The sequence below is a fragment of the Podarcis tiliguerta genome, assembly GCF_965153285.1.
Source record: "Podarcis tiliguerta genome assembly, chromosome: 3".
Lineage (NCBI taxonomy): Eukaryota > Metazoa > Chordata > Lepidosauria > Squamata > Lacertidae > Podarcis > Podarcis tiliguerta.
In genome coordinates, this window is record NC_139536.1 from 36,355,982 (window position 1) to 36,382,923 (window position 26,942).

Below are 26,942 nucleotides of genomic sequence, written 5' to 3' on the forward strand. Positions count from 1 at the left end.
GCTAGCATGAAAAATCCCTGGGAAGCTTTGGAGTTCATTGTAACCGCGGGATCATTTCATTACTTTCTTGCTTAATCTTCAAGAAAACCTCTTATCTGTTTTCCTATCAAAGCCCTTGAATACATACCATGCTGGAGATGAATGGCTTAAATACCAAGCCAGATTAGAGAGCTAAGATGAAGGTAGAACTGCAAAAGCTGAGACCAGATCAATATCCATTTCAGCAGTGCAGGAAAAAAAGAAAGGAAAGGAGGGATATCTAAAACTAAACATGCTGTGAAAAAAGGAAGTGGTAGCTTCCTACAAAGAGACCATGCTTGACAGCTAGACTTAGGGCAGGGCCTGGGGATGATCTTATGAGTACTCAGAGCTGGCACTCACCTTCTGAAATCCATATGATGCCTAAAGCAGTCACGGTACTGACCCCCCTTAGTTCTGACTATTATGGAAAAAGAGTAAGAGGGCAGGAAGCATAATCCACAGGGAACGATGATGCATAAGCCCCCATGCTTACAATGACGTGAACTACACAGTCTCTAGTGGATGCAACAACTGCAGACCATTTTTTCAGTGTTACAGAGTTCCCTTATACAGAGTCAAACTACTGGCTATCTTGCCCAGTACTGCCATGTCTACAGGTCTCCAATGTCTTGGGCCCTGTTCAGATAGGAGACATTTCCCAGCCCTGATCTTCTTGAACCGTATATTCTAGGGATGTATGTTTACTATGGGTCTAATTACAGGGTACGGGGGGAGGTTCAAAAAGTATCGACATTGTGCTTGAGAACATGTGCAGAATGGAAGGCAAGAGGGAGGAGGGTGCCAAATAAATAATTAGGGCGCCAAAGTTTGTCCTTGCTCAGAGTGCCATATTACCAAAGTTTACCCCTAGTTACCTGCAACAACCAGTGATCCCAGATTTGGGTATACACTGTCTTGACATTCTGGCCAATTGAATGGGACTAGGATATGTGTCATGTGCATGTCCATAAAAACTGCATAAATCAAAGGCACTTTCCAAAAGCATCATGTTGTTACTTGCTTGCGGAGGCTCTGTCCTTGTTCATGGACAGCCCTTTTAAGAACTTAAGGAGACCCTGCTAGATCACACCAATGGTCCATCTGGTCCAGAATCTTGTTCCCACAGTGGCTAATGTTTGTATTCTACTTTTCCTAAAGTGGGAGAAAACCAGGCAAGTGCTCAGTTCCAGTACATGTAAAGTGGGACATTGATGGTTAAAGCAATATAATCTACCAGAACCTGCTCATATCTTTTTCAGACACCCACACTTCTAATCTGCAGGGATTCACTGGAACATGGATTAGAATTTAGGTACTGTATTTTTGGCTCTATAGGACGCACCGGATCACAAGATGCACCTAGTTTTTAGAGGGGGGAATCAAGAAAAAAATATTATTCCCCCCCCCAGCCCCAAAGAGCAGCGGACAGGCTGTGCGCAGCCTGTCCTCTTATCTCAGAGCTTCTCGGGGCTGCGGGGGAAGCCCGGGTTTCCCCCCTAGCCCCAAAGAGCAAAGAAGCCAAGACAGCGAGCGGGATCCATCCCGCTCGCTGTCTAGGCTTCCTTTTTAGCCACACCCAACCTCTCCAGCCAGGAGAGGCTGTGCGCGGCTTTGGCAGAAGCCAAGACAGCGAGCGGGATGAATCCCGCTCGCTGTCTTGGCTTCCTTCTTAGCCGCGGGGCTGGAGTGGGGGAAACCCGAGCTTCCCCCGACCCCAGCCCCCAGAACAGGTCGGGGAGCGGCGGCAAGGTTGAGTGCAGCCTTGCCTCCGCTCTCGGAGCTTGGGGGCTGACAGGGGAAGCCCACCCCCCCCCAGCCCCAGGGACCACACATTTGCTCCATAAGATGCACAGACATTTCCCCTTAGTTTTTAAGAGGAAAAAAGTGCGTCTTATGGAGCGAAAAATACAGTATATCATACCTTGGTCTCCCTCCACCTACTCAGCCTGATTTCATAGCTACGTTTATTTCACAATTCAAACACTACCAGAAAAACTAGTATCGGTGCTCCACTACAGCTGATTTCTATTTAAAACAACACTAGTACACACCCACATCCAACAATCCTAGGAATTAACCCCTCACAGAGCTACCTGTCCCAGCACCCTTAACCAACTATGGCTCCCAGGATTATGAGGGCTAGGGTGGGTGCTTTAAATGCATGGTATGTTCAGGGCAGGTAATTTTTTTGCAGATCTTTTCATTCCATGGGCTCCCCAAGTACCTTCCACTTTAAACCGGGCAATTCTTATCTGTGTAAGCCCCCAAACTGCTTTCACCTCATTTTTAGCTCCTGTGTTGCTAGCACATTAATTTCCAATAGTGCTATTAATAGTGCTCCTTGGTTGCTGCCTGCAGCCGAAGACTGACGGTCTTCAGTGATCTGGATGGAGCCCTGCTTAAAGCATTGCAGAAGGGCACAAAACACCCTCAGCAGCAGGACTTCAGCACTTAATAATAAAAGCAGCCAGCAGCACCATTTTATCAGTTAATAATAAAAGCACTGATGAGCAAGCGTCTGTTGATTTGGCCTGGTAGTCAAGAGGGCAGTCTGAATGCTGTGAACAAAAGTGAATGAGTTGGAAGGAAAAGGAGTGACTTTGGAAGATGAAAGAAGTTACTTAAATAATTTTGGGAGATGACATTTAAATCTTGACCTGGGAAGTTAATGGAATGAATTTGGGGTGATCGGTTTTGGAGGAGAATATGTAGAATTAATTGATGAGCTTGAAAATTAATGGAATCAACATTTCTGCAGGGAACGATAGTGTTTGTTTGTGTGTTCACATTTAATTATTACCGTATTTTTCGCTCTATAAGATGCACCAGACCATAAGACGCCCCTAGTTTTTGGAAGAGGAAAACAAGAAAAAAAATATTCTGAATGCCAGAAGCCAGGACAGCAAGCGGGATCGCTGCGCAGGGATCCCGCTGGCTGTCCTGGCTTATGGGATAGCCGCACGCAGCCTCTCCTGGGCAAGGGGAGCCATCATCCCCTACCCAGGAGAGGCTGCGTGCAGCTAAGGCTCCCCCAAGAGCCGCGCTCCCTTTAAAGATAGCGTGGAGTGTGTGTGAGGCTCTTGGGGGCTTTTCCCCGAGGAGGGAGAAGCCCCCAAGAGCCGCACACACACTCCACGGGGCCCTTTAAAGGGAACGCTGAGCAGAGCCTTCCGCCTGCATTCGCTCCATAAGACGCACACACATTTCCCCTTACTTTTTAGGAGGGAGAAGTGCGTCTTATAGAGCGAAAAATACGGTACTTATTTTAGAGCAAGGGTCACCAGTGTTGCACCTACAAAGGCCTTCACTGGCACCTCCAGGTAGGGCTCCCACATTCTGAGCTTTATTTAAAAAAACAAAAATAAGGATGAAAGTCAACTAAGTTTTATTCTGAGTAGGCCCATTTAAATGAGTCACAGTCATTAATTTCAATGGGCCTACTCTGTGTAAAACTTAGTTGAAGACCACCCTAAGTCTGCAGCCCTCCTAGAAACAAAGTTATGCAGCAAAATGTGCAGGTACCCTTCTAAGCAATTTATATTAAATGAGTCAGCTTGACTGCTCCTGCCTGAAAGGGTTTATAGTCAATGAGTGAAGTTGGAGCAATGATTGATAAGTTAGTTCTTTGGATACAAGGCAATAGGAATCCCTAGGTCTTAAAGACCTGCTGTTTTCCTCCCTCCTTTAATGCACTTTTCCAGTTTCTGATTTATTTTCTAGCCCTTGGAATTCCCATACTTTGCCCTTCCTTTTTCCCTAGCAACCAGGATACATCTTTCCCGTGGTGGATTTGTCTGAGATCAAGCAGTCCCTAAAAATTATTTTCTGCAAATACTACTACACACTAACAGTGGGTGGATGTTAAAAAACCCTCTATCACAAAAGGCAAACATGAAAAGTTTCCAAAGAGGCTTAAGCCTGTCTCCTGCTATGCAGGAGCTGAAGTCTAGGCACTCATTAAGAGTTCACTGTAAAGTTAAATTACAGTACAATTGTATACATGCCCACTCAGGAATAAATTACTTTGTGTTTAATAGGAGCTACAGCCTATGTTTTGGTTTAAGTTTGGCACTGGGGAAAACAGAGTTCTAGTGCCGTTAACACTAGAAGAAATCCAACAGTTTAAACATGTTCTAGTATGGCAATACAATTATGGGGAAAGCTTCACTACGACCGTACTCTCTAATTTTGTGCTATGTCATGCCTTCTGCCCGACAACAGACATATTGGGCTGGGCCCACAGCACTCTCAAAATTCAAAATAAGCCCACTTGTCCAAAGAGGTTGGTGACCCCCTGTAAATACAGAACACCATATGTGCTAAGTTCAATTATTAAAATGCTATGATTCTCCACCCTAAATAATTTAAATTAGGATGTTAATAGATTCATCACCTTGTTTCTTCCCTAACAGTTATGTTAAAAGCAGTAATGATTATTGTATTTATATAGATATTCTGTTAGCCACCTTGAAATATGTGAACTGGGGATCAGGATATAAATGGATACATCAAAATAAATACATTCAAGAGATGAAGCTTTCTTCCAACATGTATTTTCCCCATCATGTTATTTACATCTATTGAATTTGTGCCTGTTATAATAGTGGTTACAAACACAGACGCCGTCCACCACCCCCCTGGTAAAGAAGAAAGGAGGCACCTTCACATATTATTTAATTTATTTGCTCATTTTGCCTTAAGTTTATGTCCCGCCTTCCTTCCATCCTGGAACCCCAGGTTCTGTACTTGTAGTTTCTAGGGGTGCTCACCTATCCAGGCACTGATCAGACCTAGACCTACTTAGCTTTATCAAGGTAGTGGCTTAATGCGCCTTGAGATCATTCCCTGAGATGAAGAAGTGTGCAGGAACAAACACTGGGCACAGGGAATGGAAGGGGCAGTAAGACTTTAAAGCAGGCACTTCCAGATACACTTTTAAAGCCAGTGAGGTTACTCTGGCCTTCATAGGCTTGGAGACGGCCCTGAGCAAATGACAAACATTAACTTGCCACCTGTGCAAATACACCACGTCGGCTGTTGAAGCTGAGTGACGAAAAGGTGAAACGTTTCACCCAAAACTATGTTTCTTGACTGTGGGAATCACTAAACAATCTCTTATTTCAGAGCACATTAAAAAAAAGCCCCACACACAACCTGATACAAATTCAATTTTTAAGGAAAGCCGCCTGTGTACACAACACCTGGCTGGCCCTGCATACAGAGCAGCCGCTGCATAGTAACAACTGTGCTTACTTAACTGGGCTGCTGAAGGGTTTTCCTTCATTCATACCTAGAGGCAAAGGATTATGACGGCTGCCTTTCAAATACTTATCTGCGGCTCAGTTCCTATTCCTTCCTAATGTCTCCTATAATAGGATTTGGAGTTGCTGTAATGGGGCTTTGCTAAGGAAACAATGAAGACATTTAAGGTGAGGTGGGAAGCTGAATGTCCTGCTCAGCTGGAGGTTACTCTCTCTCTTCCGCCCCCCCAACTCCCCACACAACAGCTTGAGCATGTCACGCTTTGCAGGAAGGAACTGAACATCAGCTGCAACACTGGGGGAGGATATCAGCGACAGAGAGGTTCGGCAAAGCAGCACGGAGCAGGCTGCTGCTCCCAGGGCAAATGCAGATGCTGTCATTTGCCACGGTGCGTAAATGTAGGCCCTCTGCAAGCCAGTTGGCTGTAATATCCTGCCAAAGGGCAGAAAGAGAATTCGGTTCACATATCTCTCTGTCTTCAGAAACCAGGGGGGGGAGCAAAGATGAAGTAAATTACTCCTCGGAAACTGGCAGCTTCCCCAGTGGTTACAAAAAGAGCTTTCAAAGTATTTCTTATACTGTATAAGAAATTTAACCTGGAATGGGATTTTAGCACGTCTTATTGTTGCATGCCACCCCAATCTCAGAGAAGTGTGAGATTCCAGGTGTTCCAAGCATCTACCTAGGGCTCATGTTTCCTTTTTGAAATGAGGCACAGTAGAGACTGTGGTGCCTTTATGGCATATGGTTTATTTACCCATATACAGTGCTTTTTTTCTTTTAAAAATATGTTTAGGAGTACAGTGGTGCCCCGCAAGATGAATGCCTCGCAAGACGGAAAACCCGCAAGACGAAAGGGTTTTCCGTTTGCAGAGGCGCTTCGCAAGACGAATTTCCCTATGGGCTTGCTTTGCAAGACGAAAATTGACGAAAATTTTCGGGGGGGTTTTCCGCTCCAAAACCCCTTTTTCTGAATCGCTAAGCTGCTAAAAGCATTTTAGCAGCAAAACCGCTAATCCCTTAAGCCTTAAAAAGCCGTTTTTAGCCCTTAAATCGCCAATAGCGCTAATAGCGCTACTCCGCCAATGGGCTTGCTTCGCAAGACGAAAAAACCGCAAGACGAAAAGACTCGAGGAACGGATTCTTTTCGTCTTGCGAGGCACCACTGTACTCTCATTTTGACTCAAGAAAATAACCATTTTATAGTTAAATTGGGAAAAATAAATACAGTAAATGGACAAAAGTACAAAGATTCACAAAATGTTTAGGGGTATGCGTATCCCTGTGCCCCCCCCCCCCGGAAAAAGCACTCTCCATATAAACAACCTGATCTCACATCACCAACACCTCAAAAGTGTATTGATTCTCCCACAGTCGTAGCCTTGGATTCAAACAGAACTCAACCATTGCTCTCAAACATCCCTCTTCAGCTTGCTAGTTTACTTCTAGGTCACATCACTGAACTCTTAACTCTCACTTGTGGCTTTTGTCCTTCTCGCCATCTGCAAGTTGAGGAAGGGGCCCCAACCATTTGCCATCTCCCTTTGTTCTCCTCACACATCACCAGGAAGCTAGCCTGGCTGTTCCAAGAATTAGAAGCCTTGAATAAATTTTAACACTTGCTGGATCCAGGGTTTGGAGGGGTCTCAGCATACAGCCTACTTCCTCCACCTGCAAAACCGTAAAAATATATTTTCCTAGATTGTGAACCGTTTTGTTGAAAGCAACCCTCACAGTCAATCCTCTGTGTGTTCATTTTGATGTCCCATTGTGTTCAGCGGGATTTACTCCCAGGTAGGTGTGCGTGGATTTCCAGCCTAAGTCATAGGGATGGAGCAAGCTGGAATAAATTAGGAGACCCCATCCCAATGTGATGCCCTCCAGATGTTGTGGACTAAAGCTCCCATCAGTCATGGCCATTGGTCATGCTGGCTGAGGTTGATAGGAGCTGAAGTCCAACAACATCTGGAAGGCACCAGGCGTGTGACCCCTGCCCCATACCACATAGTTACACCAGCCACAAGCACATTTTTATTTCTAAATCTTTTGTTTCAGAAGGTCTTTCTAGAAAAAGAACACCAGAGTTGGACAATACATTTTGGTGCATGAGATGAAGGGAACCCAGTTGACACACCCGTTACATTAGTCAACCTGGGATACGGCTCAGTGATTGAGCTGTGCAAGAGTATCACAGACTATGGCTTATAGGTCACCTCTTACGCCCACCTTCATATTGTGCTCATTCAACACATGGAGGGAGAAGTGGGGTCACAGATCCTGGCCCCACCCTCTTTGTATCCAGCCTCCCATGCAGTGAGGAAGCTGGATCAGAGGTCCACCTGCACATCCAAAAACAACGGATACACAGTTTATGTGTGCAGAGCTCCCTTCACGTCATTCACTGAATTCACAGAGGGTGAGAGGTGGGGCTGATGGAGGTGATCTCATTCCTTCCCCCACCAACATTCATGTATTATTTTTGCTGTATATGTATGGTGTGTTTTTTTTAAGAAAAGGTATTATTTGTGTTGCTGTAACCCATCCTAGGACTTTATGGTGAAGGCTGCATAATAATTCATAATGGTGATGACGATGTGAATGAAAGTGGCAATCGGGTTTCAGACTTCTCTGCCTCTCTGGGCCAGCCCTACCATTAGGCAGAATGAGGTGACTACCTCAGGCAGTAGATGCTGCAGGGCTGTGGCAGAAACACCCTGGCTGTTCTGTATTGGAGGACAGAGCTGCATATACCAGACAGCCTGGTCCATCTGTCTCCGCCCTGCCCCGCCCCGCCCCACACACTAGCCTGCTGCCTTAGGTGCAATAGAGAGCACTATCCTAATATGAGAGATTCAGCTGTCAGTCCAGTGATTTCTCTATGGCAGCGGTTCTCAACCTGTGGGTCCCCAGATGTTGTTGGACTACAACTCCCATCATCCCTGAGCTCTGACCTTGCTAGCTAGGAGTGATGGGAGTTGTAGTTCGACAACATCTGGGGACCCACAGGTTGAGAAAGGCTGCTCTATGGGGTTGCCATCATGTCCTTTACCTCAGGCTGCAAAATGTATTTGGTCGGCCCAACCGTCTCCCACTCTCCTGTGCTCTGTGCTTGCAACCCATTGTCTGAGGTGGTTGCTTCACGTGGCTTCATGGTAGGTCTGCCTCTTAAGAAAGACAGACTGTTGCTGAGGTAGCTAAGCAGCTATGATGGCTAAAGCGTTAAACACACACACAGAGAGAGAGAGGGAGGAGAGAGAGAGAGAGAATGCAGTTTACATTTGTCTCTGGCATACATTTCTCTCCTGGGGAGAATGTCTCAGGCTACAAGGACGGCAGTGCTCTGAATAGCCCCCCCCCTCCCCACTTCTCTGCCAACATAAAACACCATCAGATAACCTCATGTAAGGAAAGGAAGAGAAGCTATTAAAATTAATAAGCAACCAGCTACTACAAGCAGCTGCTTTGTCATTTTACATATTGCCTGGCAAGGAAGAGCAATATTTCCATTCCAGCAATGGTAATAGACCGTCTTCTTTCTTCAACGCAGGGGGGAGAACTGCAAAGCTGCCAGGAGCTCACACCAAGATAGCGGCAGGACAGCAGGAGGGGATTCAACACATCCAGCATCCCTGCTGCCCTGGGCTCCACAATTCTCTTTCTTCAGCTATAGGGCCACATTCCATTCTGAGCAACCTTCCAGGGGCCACATGCCAGTGGTGGGTGGGGCCAGAAACAAAAGTAGGGGGGGAAATGTGTATTTTACCTTTGTACAGTAGTCTAGTGTCTTCCTACTCACACACCTCTCTGTTCCCCCAATCCAAGCAAGCAAGAAGCATTATTAGAGCTTAACGGCACATTCCAGCCAGGCAAAACCATTCACGGCAGGTGCAAAGCAAGGCTGGCGAGGAATGAGGCTCAGGAGAGAGTCCCAAAGGCCAAAGAGAGAGTACAGGAGGGTCAAATTTGGCCCCTGGACCAGAGGTTCTCCACCAGTGCCCTGCACAGTGTTCCTCTGCATTCATCCACCTGCCCACCAGTTTTAGGGCTGAAACAGGATGGGAAGCACAGCAGACACAACCTAGGTGGTTGACCTGGTCCATTTCACAGTGCAGGTGAGGATCTGGCAACTCCAAAGCTGCACCTCTCTAAAACAAACAGGTAGAGCTAGACATATAGCACCTCTGCTTGCCATACTTTGCTCATATTAGATGCAGAATGCCCATATGGCGTATTTTTATCTCCTGGACCTTGAGTTCAGTTCCAGATGGTAGTCACAGCCAAATGGCTAGTGAAATCGAACTAAAATTAAATACAGAAATTAAACAGTACCTAATAATGTATCTCACCTAGGATCTACAGAGCTGAGCTTGCCTATCAGTTAAGATGGCAGTGTGATATGATGCTTCTGTACTCAGAAGCAAACTTATTTCCAGGAAAATGCTATAGGATTTCAGCTTGAGGTCCTCCTCTGAGGATCATCTGCCACCATCAGTTAGATTGGTGAGCACAAGAAAGAGCCAAGCTCTTTCATGCCTTGTAGCAATTTTGGAAGACCCTCCCTAGAAAGTCTCGCCAGGCAGCTTCACTACTACTGACTATCTGGGATTATTGCATTGTGTTGGCTGAAAGCAGGGTTGTCGCCTTGCAGCTGCTTTTGGTTGGAAGGCTACTGTTATATGCCATTTAATGCCAAGACAGGCTTCTACATGGTTTAACTAAAGGGTTTAGCCTTTCCCTGTGAGGGATGCAGCGGAGAGACTCCCAGCTTTTTATAACAAATAATATTCTCAGGGTGCTTTGGCAGCCTTAACAGCAAAGAAGACTGGAAGGAAGGACTGAGAAAGTCAGAGAGGATATAATCCCCTGAGATATCGCAGAACAGAAAAGGAAGAATGTCGAGCAAAAGAAAGGGGGGAAAGCTAATTATATGTGCCAGCTCTGCCACTGTGTGTGCACACAGCATAGTTCTCTTCAGAAGACGGAGAAAATCCCTTCAACAGCCTGTTGGGGAGCCAAAGCTCCTTGGATAGAGTGTTAGAAGATTCCAACCCTATATTTCTCCTCAGCCCCCACCCGCTTTAATGATAAATGAATTAATAGGTCTTTTTCAGGGACAATGCTAAAGCAATTCATCTACAAGTGGCTGGGGGGGAGGCGGGGGGGGGGATTTTGCTAGCTTTACAGAATGGGATCACACGAAAAATATTTGTCTGCTTACTTAAACCATATATGCAAATTCACTTGGAGGTAGTAAGAAGTTTTTGCAGGAGAGAAGTGTCTCCTATTGGCTGCACTAAAGGCCATACATACAGGGCTGTCTTTTTTTTACCATTTTCAGGTCAGCAAGGAACTCACAGAAAAAGTCATTCCTATGCTAATTCTGGTCAGCTATGCTGCTATAATAACACAGTTGTTCTTCTTTAGGATTCCAGTGTCATTAATATTCCCACAATGGGAACATGGCTGCCACTTACATGACTGAGACATAGGCATAATATTTTGAGCTCTGCTTATGTTTCAGTAAAATGACAGCCAGTCTGCTCTAAGTTCCAGAACTGGCTGGTGAGATCAGTGAAGTCACTATTTCATCTATGCTATCTATGCAATAAATGGCTATTGCCATTTATTGTGAAGGATGTCCCAGGGGGGAAATATACAAGTTCTTGCATAAGAATATAAGATCTCTGCTGGATCAGACCAAAAGATCTAGTTCAGCATTCTGTTTCCCACAGAGTCCAACTACAGGAACCCAACAGGTAGGACATGACTCATATAAGACATATCATATTCCCAGCTTTGCAGCAAATGCCAGACCAAAAGAATAGGGAGCTATCATTTCTGTGTTCCCTGGGGGAAGTGCACCACGTGAGTGACCCACTGGCTGACACTAAAGTTTTCTCGTTGGAAGTGGAAGAAAGCTGGTTGTACCTGGACTCAACACAGAACTCATACACAACTCTAAGTCAAACCATGGCTTAGCATGAATGAGCAGGTTTCCAGACTGAAGATTGTGACTGTCGTGCTCCTCCCCATGTCTTGCTGAACTATGGTTTAGCTGTGTGTTACATCTGAACCCAAGCTTGTGTTTTGTCTTCCTCCACACAAGTGCTAAACAAATAATAATAAAAAAAACATGGTTACAGCTCATGGTTTGTCTGGAGTGAGGCAAACCATAGCCCTGGGTCTGGCAACAACACACCAAACGTGGCTTAGCTTCAGGTAGTGTGGCTGCAGCAGGGTCAGCAGGATAGCACGGGGTAAAGATCTTCACTCAAATTAAGCCATCATTTGTATTAGTGGCATGTGCAAACTTGGTCATTTTGTTTAAGCTTAACTATTGTGTATGTGAACATGTCACCCCCGATTTAAATCTGAGCTTATTCATAAATACACTGACTTGGCTTTCACCAACCACTACTTCTCAATCCCATTCCACCTCCCCCTGTAGCATGAAGTTACAAAGACGGACCTACCATAAAATATTATTTATTTACATAGTACCATCAGTGTCAGTGATACTTTACAGCAGGCTTCCTCAAACTTGGCCCTCCAGATGTTTTGAGACTACAATTCCCATCATCCCTGACCACTGGTCCTGCTAGCTAGGGATCATGGGAGTTGTAGGCCAAAAACTTCTGGGGGGCTGAGTTTGAGGAAGCCTGCTTTACAGAGTACAAAATGGCAGGTCCCTGCCTCAAGGAGCATACTATCTAAAATTTGGCACATGACATGGAAACAACAGAAGGAGGAGAAGGAATGAGAGGCAGAAGTAAATACATCTAGCCATTTCACGTGCACATTCTTACTTTCATAGTCAGAGGCTGAAGATTATTGTAAGAATTGCTGAGATGGGGGTATGTGAAGCCATGTTTCTTAACCACAAAGGAAATGCTAAATTGTGCTTACTGTTATTAATGATTCATCCAATACAGCAAAAAAGAAAAGAAAAATGAAATGAAATGAAATGAGAAATCAGCACTTCAAAGTCCCTTCTGTTTCAACGGAAGGATCAATGGGGCTTAAATGTGTAGATTGTGCCCTTAGTATGGAGACCTCCTCCCTTTCTGCTCCCAGTGACTGTTTCTGCCCCAAGGGTGAGCTGCTCAAACTGTTTCTCAACCCATCAACTCCAAGCTGGTCCAGACAGACTGCATTGTTATACGTCCTCGTGTGCTGATAACAGCATTAATGTGTTTTAATAGCAAACATCTCTGGTTTCCAAGTCACCTTGGCTCTAAATGAGTCAGATAGAAGCTACCTGCCAGGACTGAAAGCCCATGTTGTTATTTCAGCTGTGACTCGAAGATAAGGCAGGTGGTAAACAGATCTCACTGGACAGCAGATTTGTTTGGAAAAATACATGTGCTTGTTCTTTTCGAAATTTTCAAGAGAGCTTGCCTTGCCCTTTTGACAACCTTTGTTCATCTCTGCACTCCCTTCTCCCTCCATCCCTCCCTTCTCTTCTTCTTCTAAGCCAGTCAGCAGCAGCACAGTAGTTCCAAGTTTTTATTCCCATAACTATGTTCTCCATGCTTTGGGACTATGGGCTCATCAAATGCAGGTGTCCTTATAGCCAGGTGCATTCTCTGGGTACAAAGGGAAGTGGGGCCAGTTGCCCCAGGCTGTCAAATTAGTGCTTGACAAACTATTTACAAGAAAGGATTGATTCCTCAGCTGAGCGTAGTGCTTGTAAGTTTTTCTGCAGACGGATCACAATTTCCACGAATGTGTCAGCTTTTTCTTTCTTCAAAAATTGCTTCTTTGGATGTTTCAGTTGCACATGATTGGGCCTGGCTCTGAAGTACTGGACATGGCAAGACTTGTTGCCGCTGAGGAGTTTGAGCTGCTGGGATTTGCAAGTTTTGCCCGGATAGGGGACTCTGGACACACAGGCTAAACTGGCACATAAAAAGCCACTGATCTAGGCAATCCAAAGAGAAACAATGAAATATGAGGTAGCATGTCTTGCAAATGGATGTCCTACTTTCTGAACACAGAATATAGCTGAGGCCTCATGCCACGAAATATTCCCTTATTTATGCAACATCATCTTAAAGCAGGAATGGGCAGCTTGTAGCCTTCCAAATTCTCTTGGACTCCAACTCCTATCAGCCCCAGCCAGCAGGGATGATGGGAGCTGTTGTTTCTCTCATCCTTGTCTTAAAGATAGCCATCTCTTCTTGGGACATCAACACCCAGTGTAAACCTGTTCCAGTGGATGGAAGGCAAGAATTTTATTGGCTGGCATCTCAGCCAAGCCTGTAAAACTACACCAATCCGAAACCACTCAGGAGTTGGCAAATACCTATTCCTCAAAATGATGAATGACTTAGGTGAGGAGGGTGGGGGTGGGGGAAAAGAGATGTTACCTATTCTAGGACTCTAAATAAATTATTTAAACATGCAACCTGTTTATATCCTCTCCATATGAAAAATTAATGCACCACAGGCTCTTTTGTGTTTTCATGGTAAAATAAATCTATTTAGAAACTTTCCCCTCTTGAGGAACAAAAGAAAAGGGCTTTCTATTGCCAGTGTCAGAATTTCAACTATCAATCGTCCCCCTGTGCGGAAAGGGGACAGCTCTATTAATGAGTAGCCAGGTATTAACATAACAGAGCAGCCCCATTAATCTCCTGAGCACTGTAAGGTGCTGACAAAAATAAGCTGAAGCAAAGCTTTGTTGCTTTACTTTTTAATGGGGAAATGAAAGAGCAATTGCACCACCTCTGCTTCACAGCAGCTGAAGTCTGCCATAGATCCACACCAATGTGACTGAAAAAGCTCGGCTGGGTGTTTGAGCTCAAGAGGTGAAAATTAAACATGTAATGGCCCCTTCAGGTATCCACCCTTCAGCAAAGCAGCAGTGAAAGATCTGCTTGTTAACCAGTTGGTAATACTCTGCTGAGTAGCCACTTTGACTATGTCCCCCCATTCATAAACTTCTGCAGGTGACATTCTAGTATACACTCATTCTACTGGTAGCAGACAGAAAATGCACCAGTAGAAGCGGTTGTGCATTGGGAGAAGGTCAAGGCTTGGTCATACTCATGCATGTATATCACTTGCTTCAACACTCGGCGGCTCACAACTAGTACATAAAGTCAGCCTACACAGAACTGTTGTTCTGTGACAGCTCATTCATACATCTGACATTTATTTGTTAATTGCCAAGACGAAACCGGATGCCTTTGGCCAATGACCAAGGAACACCCTCATTTCCATCATTTACTGGTACAATAAATATTTCCGTCATTGATGTCAGAGCTTTCCATAAATAGAGATTCAGAATACAAGCCACATCCATTTATTTTGTATCACATGCATGTTTGCAACAATTCTCCACCTTTACCAGAAGGCTCTTGACCCCATGCTCCCTTCTGCAGAAATCACAGCCAGCTCTTGCTTTCATGAGCTGGGCCCCTTGGTCCTATGGAATGGAATAAGCTAGAGTGGCATGAGCCGTAGGGTGGTCTTAGGCAAGATTCAGCTACAGTGGTACTTTGGTTCTCAAACTTAATCCGTTCCGGCAGTCCGTTCCAAAACCAAAGTGCGCCGCTTCCCCATAGAAAATAATAAGGATAAGAATTTATTATTTATACCCCACCCATCTGGCTGAGTTTCCCCAGCCACTCTGGCTGGCTTCCAACAAAATATTAAAAATACATTAAAACACCAGTCATTAAAAACTTCCCTAAACAGGGCTGCCTTCAGATGTCTTCTAAAAGTCAGATAGTTGTTTATTTCCTTGACATCTGATGGGAGGGCGTTCCATAGGGTGGGCGCCACTACCGAGAAGGCCCTCTGCCTGGTTCCCTGTAACTTTGTAATGCAAAATGGATTAATCTGTTCCGGACTTTTAAAAACAACCCCTTAAACAGCAATTTAACATGAATTTTACTATCTAATGATCCATAAAATGAAAGCAATAAACAATGTACTGTAGTTGCACAATCAATCAATCAATCAATCAATCAATAGCTGAACTGGGTTCCACACGGTCACAAAAAACCCCCGCAAAAACAAAAACGCAAAGTAAATAGCAAAAACAGACAGACCTCAGCGTTAACACTCAAAACGGAAGTGTAGCACTCAAAATGGAAGCGTAACACTCAAAACGGAGCATGTTCGGCTTCCGAAAAAGGTTCGCAAACCAGAACACTAACTTCCAGGTTTGGAGTGTTTGGGTTCTAAGTTGTTTGAGTACCAAGGCGTCTGAGAACCAAGGTACTGCTGTAACTGATCCTACCAGGAGTGCCATGACTTCCTCTAGCACCATGAGGCTCCCCTCTTCTCCCCCTGCACCCTCATTTACTTAGGGAGGGGGATAAGGAGAACCCTCAGAACAGCACACATGGGAGGAAAGGGGAGAACATTCCATCAGGCAAGCAGAAATGCTTGCACTGACAGAACATTTGACAGCATGAGGGTGAATTCCTATGCATATGTCCTGTTCTACAGACCAGGGCTGTCTGGTCCAAGCCTGGGTTAAAGATTAAAAAAAAAACACCAAATAAAGGAGACCAGCAGGAAACTTAAATTGGGCCATCAGCCATGAGTAGGGACACAACCGATCACCTGGTCATGGCCTTCCCTTGTGTTTCTATTTAAATTTTGGCAATTATTTCTAAAATTGCAACAGTACACATAAATTACCAAATATGCAAACTGATGCCTTTGCTCGCCCTCTCTTTTTTTGGTGAGCCGTAAGCAGCCACTTTCATCAGCAGCAACTGTACTATTACTGCAGCTGAAGTGCCAGCCTTTTTCCTGGAAAGTATGGCAAAACCTACTGGGCATGGGCCTAGGCTGACAGGAAATGGAGGTCACCAACATGGCACCTGCGGGCACATGTATTGCCGCAGAGGTCTTCCCTAGCATTCACAGGGTCCCCTCCCCTCTCTAAAATTAAACTTGAAAGAAGCATTCCATTGTAGCCAGTAGAATAGATTGAGAGGTGTTGGTACCCATGACAGTTTCCAAATGTGCCCATGGATTCCAGAAGGTTGGTGATCTCATCTGCTTTCCCTTACAATAAGCAATATCCGTCCTCCATGCTGCCTGTGTGCCAGAGAAGCCCAGTGGGTGCAGCACAACATCCTTTATTTAAAAAGAACTACTTTGCTGGATCAGACAAATATCTCCCTAGCCAAGCCAACAGTGGCTCCCTGGATACATCTAGTTGATCAGAAGAAGGGCATGCAGGCAATAACTATATTATATACCTTTACTTGTCCTCCGCTTCACTATTCAGAAGTATACAAGGAGTTTCCATTTAGCTATTAGTGCTAATAGCAATGGATTGACCTCTCTTCAGAGAGTTTACCCGTCTCTTCTAAAAAGCCATTTAAGAGCCAAAGTGCATGTTACACACAAACAAGCACAATAGAACTCCAATGGCTATTGGAAAAGAGCTTTGGGAAGGGTCAATTTGTAGCAGAGAAACAGTGCCAGAGAGGGAACACGTAATCTACCTTCTGCTTCTCTCTCTCCCATTCACTTCTTCCCACTGTGGAGTGGGAGGCATGTTCTGCATGTAATGCGTACCTTGGCGTTAAACTACTGGGCATCATCACATCATCTTGTAGCAGTGAATTTTCTCTGCTAGTTCTGCACTGCACTGGCATCACCAGAGCTGCACTAAAGGCTGTGGGATAAATCAGCTTCATACAACCAACATGCTTAACTCTAATTAATGCATGAAGGGGTTAAGACCATAAAATAAGCTGTCCTACCAGGCTTAGCTAAGTCACTCCCCCTCACCTTGGGAGGAAGGTCACCAAAGTCTTTGTTCTTTCTTTTTTCCAGCATGTGAACCCTACCAGGAAGGAGGTCTGGCCTGGTTGCTCCAAGCCCAGAACACATGACTTAAGCAAGCCATATTCGTTTCTATATAAATAATTTAGAAACACTTACCACTTTTGAAACTAAATTGCCTGTCTTTTCTTGCTGCTTTATGGAAAAGCACATGAATCTGACCTTCAAAGAGTTTGTAAGTAAACCATTTTAAACTTGCCAAATGAGTGGTCTCTTTTGGTGCTGAGGAGAATTGGGGAGCTTTGGAAGCAACTTAGAAGGGGAGCTATTCTCACATTTCCTCTATTTCTCATCCCATGGGCTCTCTTAGTAGCTCAGTGTACTCAGATTCCCTCTCTACAGTGATGGGGAACTTCAGGCCCAGGCCCCAAATGCATCCCTCCAGGCTGCTCTATCTGGTCCTCAGTATTCTCCACAGACCCTGCCTCCTCCCCAGGCCACACACCTCTCTAGCCCTGCTCCCCTACCCCCTCCAGTCCTTTTGATTGAGCAAGTCCTTGAATTACGCCTACCATCCTGTCTGTACTTGTAGTCATTGAGAGGGTAACAGCAGGAGGGGGCTAATTCTGGAGTTGACAGTATTTAGGCTTTAGGCTTCCTTATGGGTGGAAAAGGAAACCACGTTCCCTCTCTGGCTGGGTACACCACATACATTTAAAGTGTACAAACACACACACACACACGAATTCTGGGAAGTGTATTTTGTTAAGTGTACTAGCAGAGCTGGCCCACACATGAGGCAAGGTGAGGCGAATGCCTCAGGCAGCAAGATCCACAGGCTCGGCAGAGCTGGCTTCCAAGGAATGCATCGCCCACTGCTGCCACCACGGTGGCTGCAACAGCTGCAGCACAGTTACTGGAGGCCAGATCTGCCCACCTTCATAGGCTGCCTCTACAGCATCCTCTTGGCAGATAAGAGGTGCTGTTGGTCTCCTCCTACCTTTGCTGCTGATGTAGACCTTCGCTTACCCGTTCTTCCCGGGGTGGGGTGGGGGGCACCATTTTGTGGCTCACCTCAGTTGCCAAAATGTCTTTGGGACATTTCCCTGGGTGCTGGGAATTGAAGCTCCATGAAGGGTGAACTATAGTTCCCAGGATTCTTTGGCATTGAAAATGTGCTTTAAATGTATGGTGTGTGTGCAGCATCTATCCACAACTCTATGAGGCCTTGTAGCAAAAAGGAGAACATTCAGCCTCTAAGATGAGGTTTCTGAATTGATATATGAGCAAGAGCCTCTCTCTTTCTGTGTCTCTCTGACACACACACACACACACACACACACACACACACACACACACTTCCCCCTTGTGTCTCTCTCTGTCTCCCAAGGCCCTCTGCTTCCCCCCTCGTTACTTATTTATTGCATTTAGAAACATTTTCAGCTGACTCTGCACTTGCTGCTTTGGTACACCTTGTCCTCTACGATGCGTCTCATACATTTTAAAGACAATTTTATTAAAAAATAATAATAAAACAGGTGAGTTAAATAATACCCTGTCCAGTCTTGGACTCAGAAAAGGGAGATTTAGGTGAGATGCAAGCTCTGGACTATGAGGGAAGGTGACTGAGAAATTCTTGCTTTCTTCAATGGCATCTATTACGGATCATCAGATAAAAGTGTAAATTTGGCAGAAGGCAGGCAAAAAAAGAGGGGATGGGAGGGGGGGAAGCCCCTTCAATTAGGTTACTATTTAAGTTTTATGAACCTTTCACCCCTGGCTAGGACAAGAGGCTAGGGTGATGAGTGAGCCTGTCATTGTTCATTTAATATCCTCATATACTTAGGTGTTATTAGTTTGCTCTGTGACCCTCATCAAGTAAGGGATGAAACCTGATGTAAACACCATGGCAGTCGGCCTCTATGAAATGTGCTTAGAACAAGACTTCTTCCGGCTGAGGGGCAGACACTCTAACAGAGCAGTCCAAAGGAATCAGGAGTTTCTTCCGCTTTTGACTTTCTTTCTACTAAGTCCAAAGCCCTGCTGGGATTGCACAAGCACATTGGAGAAGGAAGGGGAAGGCGGCATTTCTTCACTTTCTTTCTTCTTTTAAGAAGCAAGAAAGCATAAGAAGAGACTTACTGGATCACACCAAATGTCCATCTAGTTCTGCTGGTTGGCCATGGGAAGCCTGTGAGCAACATCACTCTTCCTGCTTGCGATTCCTAGCAACTGGTATTCAGAAGCAGCTTGCCTCCAACAGAGTAGCCACTGAGAGCCTTTATCCTCAAAGGATTTTGTCTAATCCTTTTAAAGGCATCCAAGTTAGCCTGGATGTGGAGGTGGATTTCCAGGAAGTTGCATTTCCCTCACCTCAAGATTTATCCTCCCATTGATCCCAATGGGAGGCAAAATCAGTAGGCCATCTCCATTTCAGAAGCATGTTAGAGGAATGGCAGGGCTCTGAATCTGGCAGATCGATAGCTTTGCCTGATCCCCTGAGACATAGTACAGGAAGGAACACCTCCTTTTTGTCATCTCCATAGAGATTACCATGGCTGCAAGGCGTTATCCATGGAGCCGGAGATCTGCAAAATCCTGCGGTCCCTGGGGAAACCCACCAGGAAACAGAGGATTGCATCCTAAAGCTAGCTAATTTTCCCCCTGGTCATTAAGTGTCAACACTTATTATTTACATTTACACCCCAATCCCTCCCCCCCCAAAGAGCAGCATCTATGGTTCCCCGTTTTATGAGCTCAGCAACCCTGTGAGATAGGGTAACTACATCATTTGCTGAAATCCCCTCTTCTACACAACTTCTTAAGACGCATAAGCCCTGTTCTCTTTTGCATCTGGTTGAGAGATAGTGGCTAACCTAGAGGTGTAATTTTTTTGGAAAAACTGAAGCCATAGGAAATGTTTGCCCCACCACAATTTCCAGAAAATAAATGGAAAAATGGAGGGAGTAAAAATACACGTTACTTAGGATTCTCTTATCAGTTATAAACTTACATTTACTATGTCAAGAACATAAAATATTTTATGTATAACTTAGTTAGCAAACAGTAAAAATTTATGTGCTGTAATTTAAAACTAAAAATGCTTTCAGTTTTATTCAAACCATAATTACAAATATGTCCAATGTTAGAAATGGAGCAGCAAGCTGCTGCCCCATAAGGTGCCAAATATACCTTGTTTTTTCCCCAGTTGGGAAAAACACAGAGGATAAATATAGCAGTAAAGAAAGAAATCGGTTTTTATTTGGGCTCTGAAAACGTCTAAACCACCAGTTTTATCAAGAACAGGGCTGGGAGAAACCAATACTGTACAACCTCGACCCCCTGCAATTCCATGATGGAAAAGTAGGGATGGCTACATATACCATAAGCAACCATTCCTCTTTCAAAGTTTATCAAAGTCTCTTAAAAAGAAGTGATGTGTCTGCAGACCTGTCACCCTCCAGATGCAGTTGGACTCCAACTCCCATCAGTCCCTGACTGCACAGCCAATGCTCAGGGATGATGGAAGTTGTAGTCCAGCAACAACTGGAAGAAACCAGATTGGGAAAGGTTGCTCTGGTTTTCTGCTTGCTCTGCTCCTTTCCCAGGGAAAACATGCTCTTTCGGAACAAGCAGCAATCCACAAGAAAGAAAAAAACCTGTTCTTTGCTCCGACTGAGCACTAAGGAGCGGTTTTCCCTGGGGGTGGGCTGGGCTGGGAAGCAGCAGCAACAAGAGGAAATGTGGATAAGCTTTTATACTAGGCTAGACTCCTCAGTTACCTCTTGACATCACAATATTGCAACTCTGTGGACAGGAGACAAAGTCAGAGAAACAAGGAGTGTGGCCATTTGTAATGATGAAACAGGACTTCATAAATAAAACCTGTTAGGAATAAAGAGAAACAAGTGACAAACGGCTCTTGGTAATAGGAAATCCTTACAGATGAAAAGTTGTAAGCAACAGCAGGAGGAGGAGGTAGTCGGGCTTCTTGGCTGGAATATAAGTCCTACCAAGAGAAGGAAGTGAGGATGTGCAGTCTCAATGAAACCATGATTGAGGGAGGAAAGGATAACACTTTTCAAATAAAAAGCTGTCATAATGAAGATGGAAAATGGCTGTGTGGCCGAGCAAAGAACAAGAAGGAATTGATTTAAGTTGTGGTGTGGTCAATTTAGATTAAATATTAGGGTTGAGAACAAACTTTCAAACTGCCGGAAACTGTTGAACAAGCTATCTAGGGGAGTTGCAGAAATCATCTCCTCTGAAAGTTGTAAAGGCAAAGTTCTCATCCATATCCCAAAAATGGAATCGAAGCCAGAGGGCACGAGCAGCCAGGGACCTATACTCATGAAATGAATTGGGGTGTGGGTGTCAAATTAAAGCACAACACATATAGAGCTGTAGGGGTATGATTGTAAAGATTGCTGAGATACTATAGCCCTGTGCACAGTGGAGGTTGGTCCATTGGAATGAATGGTGCCTTGCCCCAGAATGTCGGACGTTCCCACAAATATATGAGAAGAGGCCACAAACAATGGGCATTTTTTAGTTCCCCATGAGGCTGCAAATAGAGACGCTGTTGACATGTAATGGGAAGCCAAACCAGGGCTTAGCTCTGTGTAATACAGTGGCAGAAGGACTGGGGAAGAAGTGGCCACAATTTCTGCTCTATGTTCATGCTAAGCAATAATTTGGTTTAGAGTTATGTGCAAAGCATCATAAACTTTATGTAGTGCCATCATGTTTTGGAGCATCTCTCACCTTGGTGTGTGAGCTCCTGAATTCCCAGATAAACCCATAATCTGGGGGAGAAAGGAAGGCACTTTTCCTGGGAATGGTGGAGTATATACCCTGCTTGGAGAAGGTAGCAAGTTCAAGTCCTGGTCTCTCTAATTAAAAATACTGTAGCAGACACAACAGGAAAGGCAAATAAATGTCCATGGAGGACCTTAAAAATAAGAGTAGAGGAGGGATAGGCTTCTTGAAGCATACACGGTAGAAGGAAGGAGCAAAGTAGAGCAGTGAATCAAAACTCACTGACCACTACAGCTGCCAAATGCATTACATCAAAGCTGAGTGAAAAAGCAAACACCTTACATATCAATTTGCATCCATATCTGTACATTTCCAGACTGTTGCTGTTTTGGGGTGGAAGTCCACCACATACAGCAAATTCAGGTTGAGAATTTATACTTGATTGTAAGGCCTTGTGCAACAAATCCAATTCCCAAAGCTGCCAGTCTCTTTGCAATAAGGAAAGTGATGGGAAACGCCCTGGAAAGTGTGGGACAACACTCACTTTGATGCAAGGTCATCTAACCTTGCTGTGAACAAATCAGAACAAATGCTAATTAAATAGCCAACATTATCTAATCTCCCTGCAAACAAATCAGCAAAATGCTCAATAAACAGATTGGCTAGAAGCACCCTTAGTGTATCTTTAGTTTCAGGCTGACCTTTGGCCAGTTATCAGAGAATCTAAATTGTATTAAATCTAAGCACTACTGCCTCCATGATTTGAGGGATCTTGGCCATAGAAGTCACTGCCCTGGAAGGGGAATTGTTTGGCTGCTGCTTGGGCAATTTGACTGCTAGCAAGACCTCCAGAAAAGCCAGTGTTGGGGATGGTTTTTGCTGGCTGGAGGTTGATGAGGTGCCTGTCTTTGATGAGAAGGTGCTTAGTATGCTGCAAGCTCCCTCTTGGCGTTTCTCATTTCATTTTGAGTAATCAATTGGGCTGCTTCGGAGAGGCTGTTTACGACCTGTAATTTGTATAATTTGATTTGACAGTAATTCCATTGTCGTTACATTTATTTACAAGATGCGTTCTTGCCCTGTGATTTGCTCAGTTCTTATCGGTGGTTATCTTTGCTTTTCCAATCATGGTTTTTCATAACCGTTGATTACTTTTTAATTCAGGGAAACCACAATGGAAGGACACAGGTAAGGCAAGCCCTTCGTTCTTTTTTCCATTCCTTTAGGGCAGAGATTTGGATGTATGTTTGCCTGCTTTACAGTAAGGCCTGGTCAAATAGGACAGGTCATCACATAATAAAACTCCTCTGGAGCTATACCACTCCAGAAGGCTAGCATATTTGAATGGGGTGGGGAAAACCTCTATGTAGAAAGTTAGCAAGTCTGGCAGAAGGCTAGGCAAGAACCCTCTCGCTTAACATCTAGCTTTCTATGAAAAGGGCAGCCTCCCACAAGCAAATGCCCTCCAGATGTTTTAGACTCCAATGCCCATCATCCCTGACCATCGGCCCTGCTGGCTCGGTCTGATGGGAGTCCAATAACATCTAGAGGCCATGAGGTTGGGGATGGGTGATACAGCAAGTAATTGTTAATTTGGAGCAACATCCAATCATGCTCCCCCCCCCCCCCAACTTTCAGGCTCAAGCAAAACAGTCCTAGAAAAACAGTTTCCCTATGTTGTAAGTTGTAAGCTTAGATCCTGAAAGAATTCGGAGGAAGTAGCTAAGTAAAAGTAAACGTGGTTGAAGGCCAGACTAGATGGTATGCTAGCTCCATATCTGTGCCATTAAATGCAGGGTTGTTCTTCTAACAACATAAATTACCAGCATTGTGGATGTGTGTAAGAGTGTGCTTCAACACTTTCCCCTCCTCTTCCCATGGCACTGATTTGGGCTGGGAGCCCTGTACTGAGAATTTGCTTCGATGGAAGCTTCCTGCCCTATGCAAATTGTCAATATTGCAGATATTAATATTGTGCAGCTTGAATTGACTAGAGTCATAAAAATGGACTCCGTTTGGAATTAAACATGGACTTAACACATTAGAGGGGACGCGGGTGGCGCTGTGGGTTAAACCACAGAGCCTAGGACTTGCCGATCAGAAGGTTGGCGGTTCAAATCCCCACGACAGGGTGAGCACCCGTTACTCGGTCCTTGCTCCTGCCAACCTAGCAGTTTGAAAGCACGTCAAAGTGCAAGTAGATAAATAGGTAACACTCCGGCGGGAAGGTAAACGGCGTTTCTGTGCGCTGCTCTGGTTTGCCAGAAGCAGCTTAGTCATGCTGGCCACATGACCCGGAAGCTGTACGCCAGCTCCCTCAGCCAATAAAGCGAGATGAGCGCCGCAACCCCAGAGCTGGTCACGACTGGACCTAATGGTCAGGGGTCCCTTTACCTAAACCCATTAAGGTAAAGGTTGGCAGGAGCAGGGACCGAGCAACGGTAGCTCACCCCGTCGCAGGGATTCAAACTGCTGACCTTCTGATCGGCAAGTCCTAGGCTCTGTGGTTTAACCCACAGCGCCACCCATGTCCCTATACCTAAACCCATTAGATTGTTCAAAACTTTACTTGCACAAGTTTCTTCAAAACAGAACAAAACCCAGTAAAGGATGCATCCAAACAATTGTACAGTATCTTGTACTTGTCAAGCATAGGCTCAGCATCTTATAAGAAAATAATTTATAGCCAGAGCTGACAAATATAGCTCTCACACACAAGCTCCATTAGCCTGCATTCTAGCCCCAAAGGCTATGGAGCTCCAACAGAACCTGAGAACAAAGACTCAGCCACCACCCTTCCAAGATGGCAAATTTGCAATTCAACAGCCTCCCATGTGATCTAAAGTTAAACACCTCCTCAGAGCTACCAGAGAACAATAACAACAGTTATCCATCTAGAAGCTCAGAGATCTCTTTTTGCTTTTCTTCAGCTTTCAGCAATACACGTAGACATTCTCTAGGGTTGCCATATTTCAAAAAGTGAAAATCCAGACACAAAATGAAATCCCCCCAAATCTACACTTCTGACATGGGTTACCATGGATTTTCCTGGACATTTCAGGAACACTGTTTCCAGCAGCTGAATCCTGGCTATGTCCAGGCAATTCTGGACATATGGCAACCCTACATTCTCTATTTCAGTGTCAATTAAACAATGATACTTAACAGTCGGTGTATGGGAGGAGAGCTAATTTGGATTGGGAGCATAATGGGGAGCTTAGGGTTAAATCAGGAGCCTGATCAGCCCAAGGACCACATTCTTTCATGGGTGACCTTTTGGGGGCCACATACCAACAAACATCACTTAATCCAGGCAAGCCAGAGGCATTACCACAGCTGAATAGCTGAATAGCAGGTTCCTGTCAGATAAAATCATTAGAGGAAGATTCACAGCAGGGGCAGTAAGAGATATGGCTGGGCAAAAGCCCAAGGGTGAGATACAAGGGCCATGAAGGGTCTCATTTGCCCCCTGCCCCAGTCTGGGCTTTCCCACCTTAGGTTAAAGTCTTCTACCACCCACCGTGCGGTCAAAATCTGGATCAGGTGTTGTTGTTGTTGTTGTTGTTGATATCAAATTTTGATGATATGCAATGTCCAGACACTTTATATTCCAAAGAAACTTTACTTTCAAAAATATCTTAGAAGAATATATTTACAATCTCATGCCTGGGTTTCTCCTATTAACATTTAGGGATGTCCTCTGTCTGTTTCACTTCAGACAGATCACACTAACACACATTGTCCTCAGCAGTATCTTGAGAAACCTCTCACAGCGGCCATTAGCCCTCACACGCACACAGAGAGAACAGAAAGCAGTTAAAAACGACAGTTACTTTAATAACAGTCACAACAGCTCTCTCATGTGACTCACAGTCAGCCAATCACAGGAGACCTTCTATCAAAGGGGGAAAAACCATGCTAAAAATACACAGCAATTCAACATAAGCAAACATTCCTGTTTCAGAAAATCAAACCATTATCCTTAACAGGTGTCCCATATGTTAACTCTTTCTCCCGCAATTGAGGACACAGACACAGAACTAATGTGTATGGCCTAGTTTGGTCAAAAGGAAGGAACACTCCGCCTTTTAAAGACCTGTCATATGTATAGTGCATAAGACCTGCTAGCCTATACCAGATCAAAAGTTCAGTTAGTTCAGTAGGCTGCCTACGCATGCATTTCAGGATGATGAACATCACCCTGCCCCTCAACCAACTTGCCTCTCAACGCACACAACTCCTGCAAGTTCCTAATTGTGAGATATTCCTGGCGCTCACAGAGCTAAGTATAGTGTTCCTGCCTTTTCCAATCCTTTCTCACCTTCTGAAAAACCTTGATTTGCTGCATTCACCATTTTTTAAAGGGGTCGGGGGAAGATTTCTCCCATCTGCCATCCTACTTGTGTTACTGCGTTACAACAACCAATAAAGTAGCACCTTTCTCCAATATTTTAACAAATGGAAATATTTTTGTCTTTGAGTCCAGATGCACAGATTGTTGCTTCCTGGGAATGGAACTTGCACTTTTGTTGATGTTCAGGCGCACAACTTGCCGAGCACTTTAAGCATCAGAAAGTCATGTACTTAAAGAATGAAAGGAGAGACCATTAAATTTCCTGGCATCAGATTTTTTTTTTTAAAAAAAAGTTAAACGTCTATATTTGGGTCCTAATGTATACACTACTACTGAAGGTATATAAGCACAAAATTGTTTACATGTCACCCAGAGACATTCTCTTATACAAAGCCTGGATGTAACATATGAAACACACTCCAAAGTGACTCTGAAACATTAGCAGAGCCCTAAAAGCTTAAATGCTGTTCTGGAGAACCACAAATCCCCCTATTCACCCCACCTCATGTTAGCCTTCAGTAACACTCAATATGAATTCAGCTTTCCACAGAGGAGTCTCAGTCAACTCTATAACAAAACCTCCTCAAAACAACTATTATCCAGTGCTTGCCAACCTGGAATTCTGAGATGGTCCTAAAGGCACTAGTCAGAAAATGGCTGCTGCCATCACGAAATGGCTGCCACCGCCAAAAGAGTACGACAGAAAAAGGGACCAGAACATAAAATGCTTCAAATATGGAAAATAAAAAACCTATTCTGATTTTTAAATAAACAAAACATGTTTGAAAAA

At 44.5% G+C, this 26,942-nt stretch overlaps 1 protein-coding gene and 1 long non-coding RNA gene across 9 annotated transcripts in view; both read right to left on the reverse strand.

Annotated features, from left to right (window-relative positions):
* Nucleotides 1–26,942, reverse strand: part of LOC310674821 (uncharacterized protein) — a gene marked incomplete at both ends in the record, with an annotated part of 73,609 nt that overhangs the window by 45,644 nt on the left and 1,023 nt on the right. Inside the window, one exon of one of the 8 annotated variants that reach the window (XM_083434586.1) lies at nucleotides 25,670–25,690. The exons of the other annotated variants lie outside the window; for them this stretch is intronic. Coding sequence (XP_083290712.1) covers nucleotides 25,670–25,690 — 21 coding nt within the window. The remainder of the gene's footprint in view (nucleotides 1–25,669; nucleotides 25,691–26,942) is intronic. 8 annotated transcript variants of the gene reach the window in all.
* On the reverse strand, nucleotides 1,012–6,833 carry LOC310674861. The gene is made up of 2 exons (XR_014509808.1): nucleotides 6,761–6,833; nucleotides 1,012–1,173 (listed from the first exon to the last, which is right to left on the reverse strand). It is a non-coding gene; the product is annotated as an uncharacterized lncRNA (long non-coding RNA).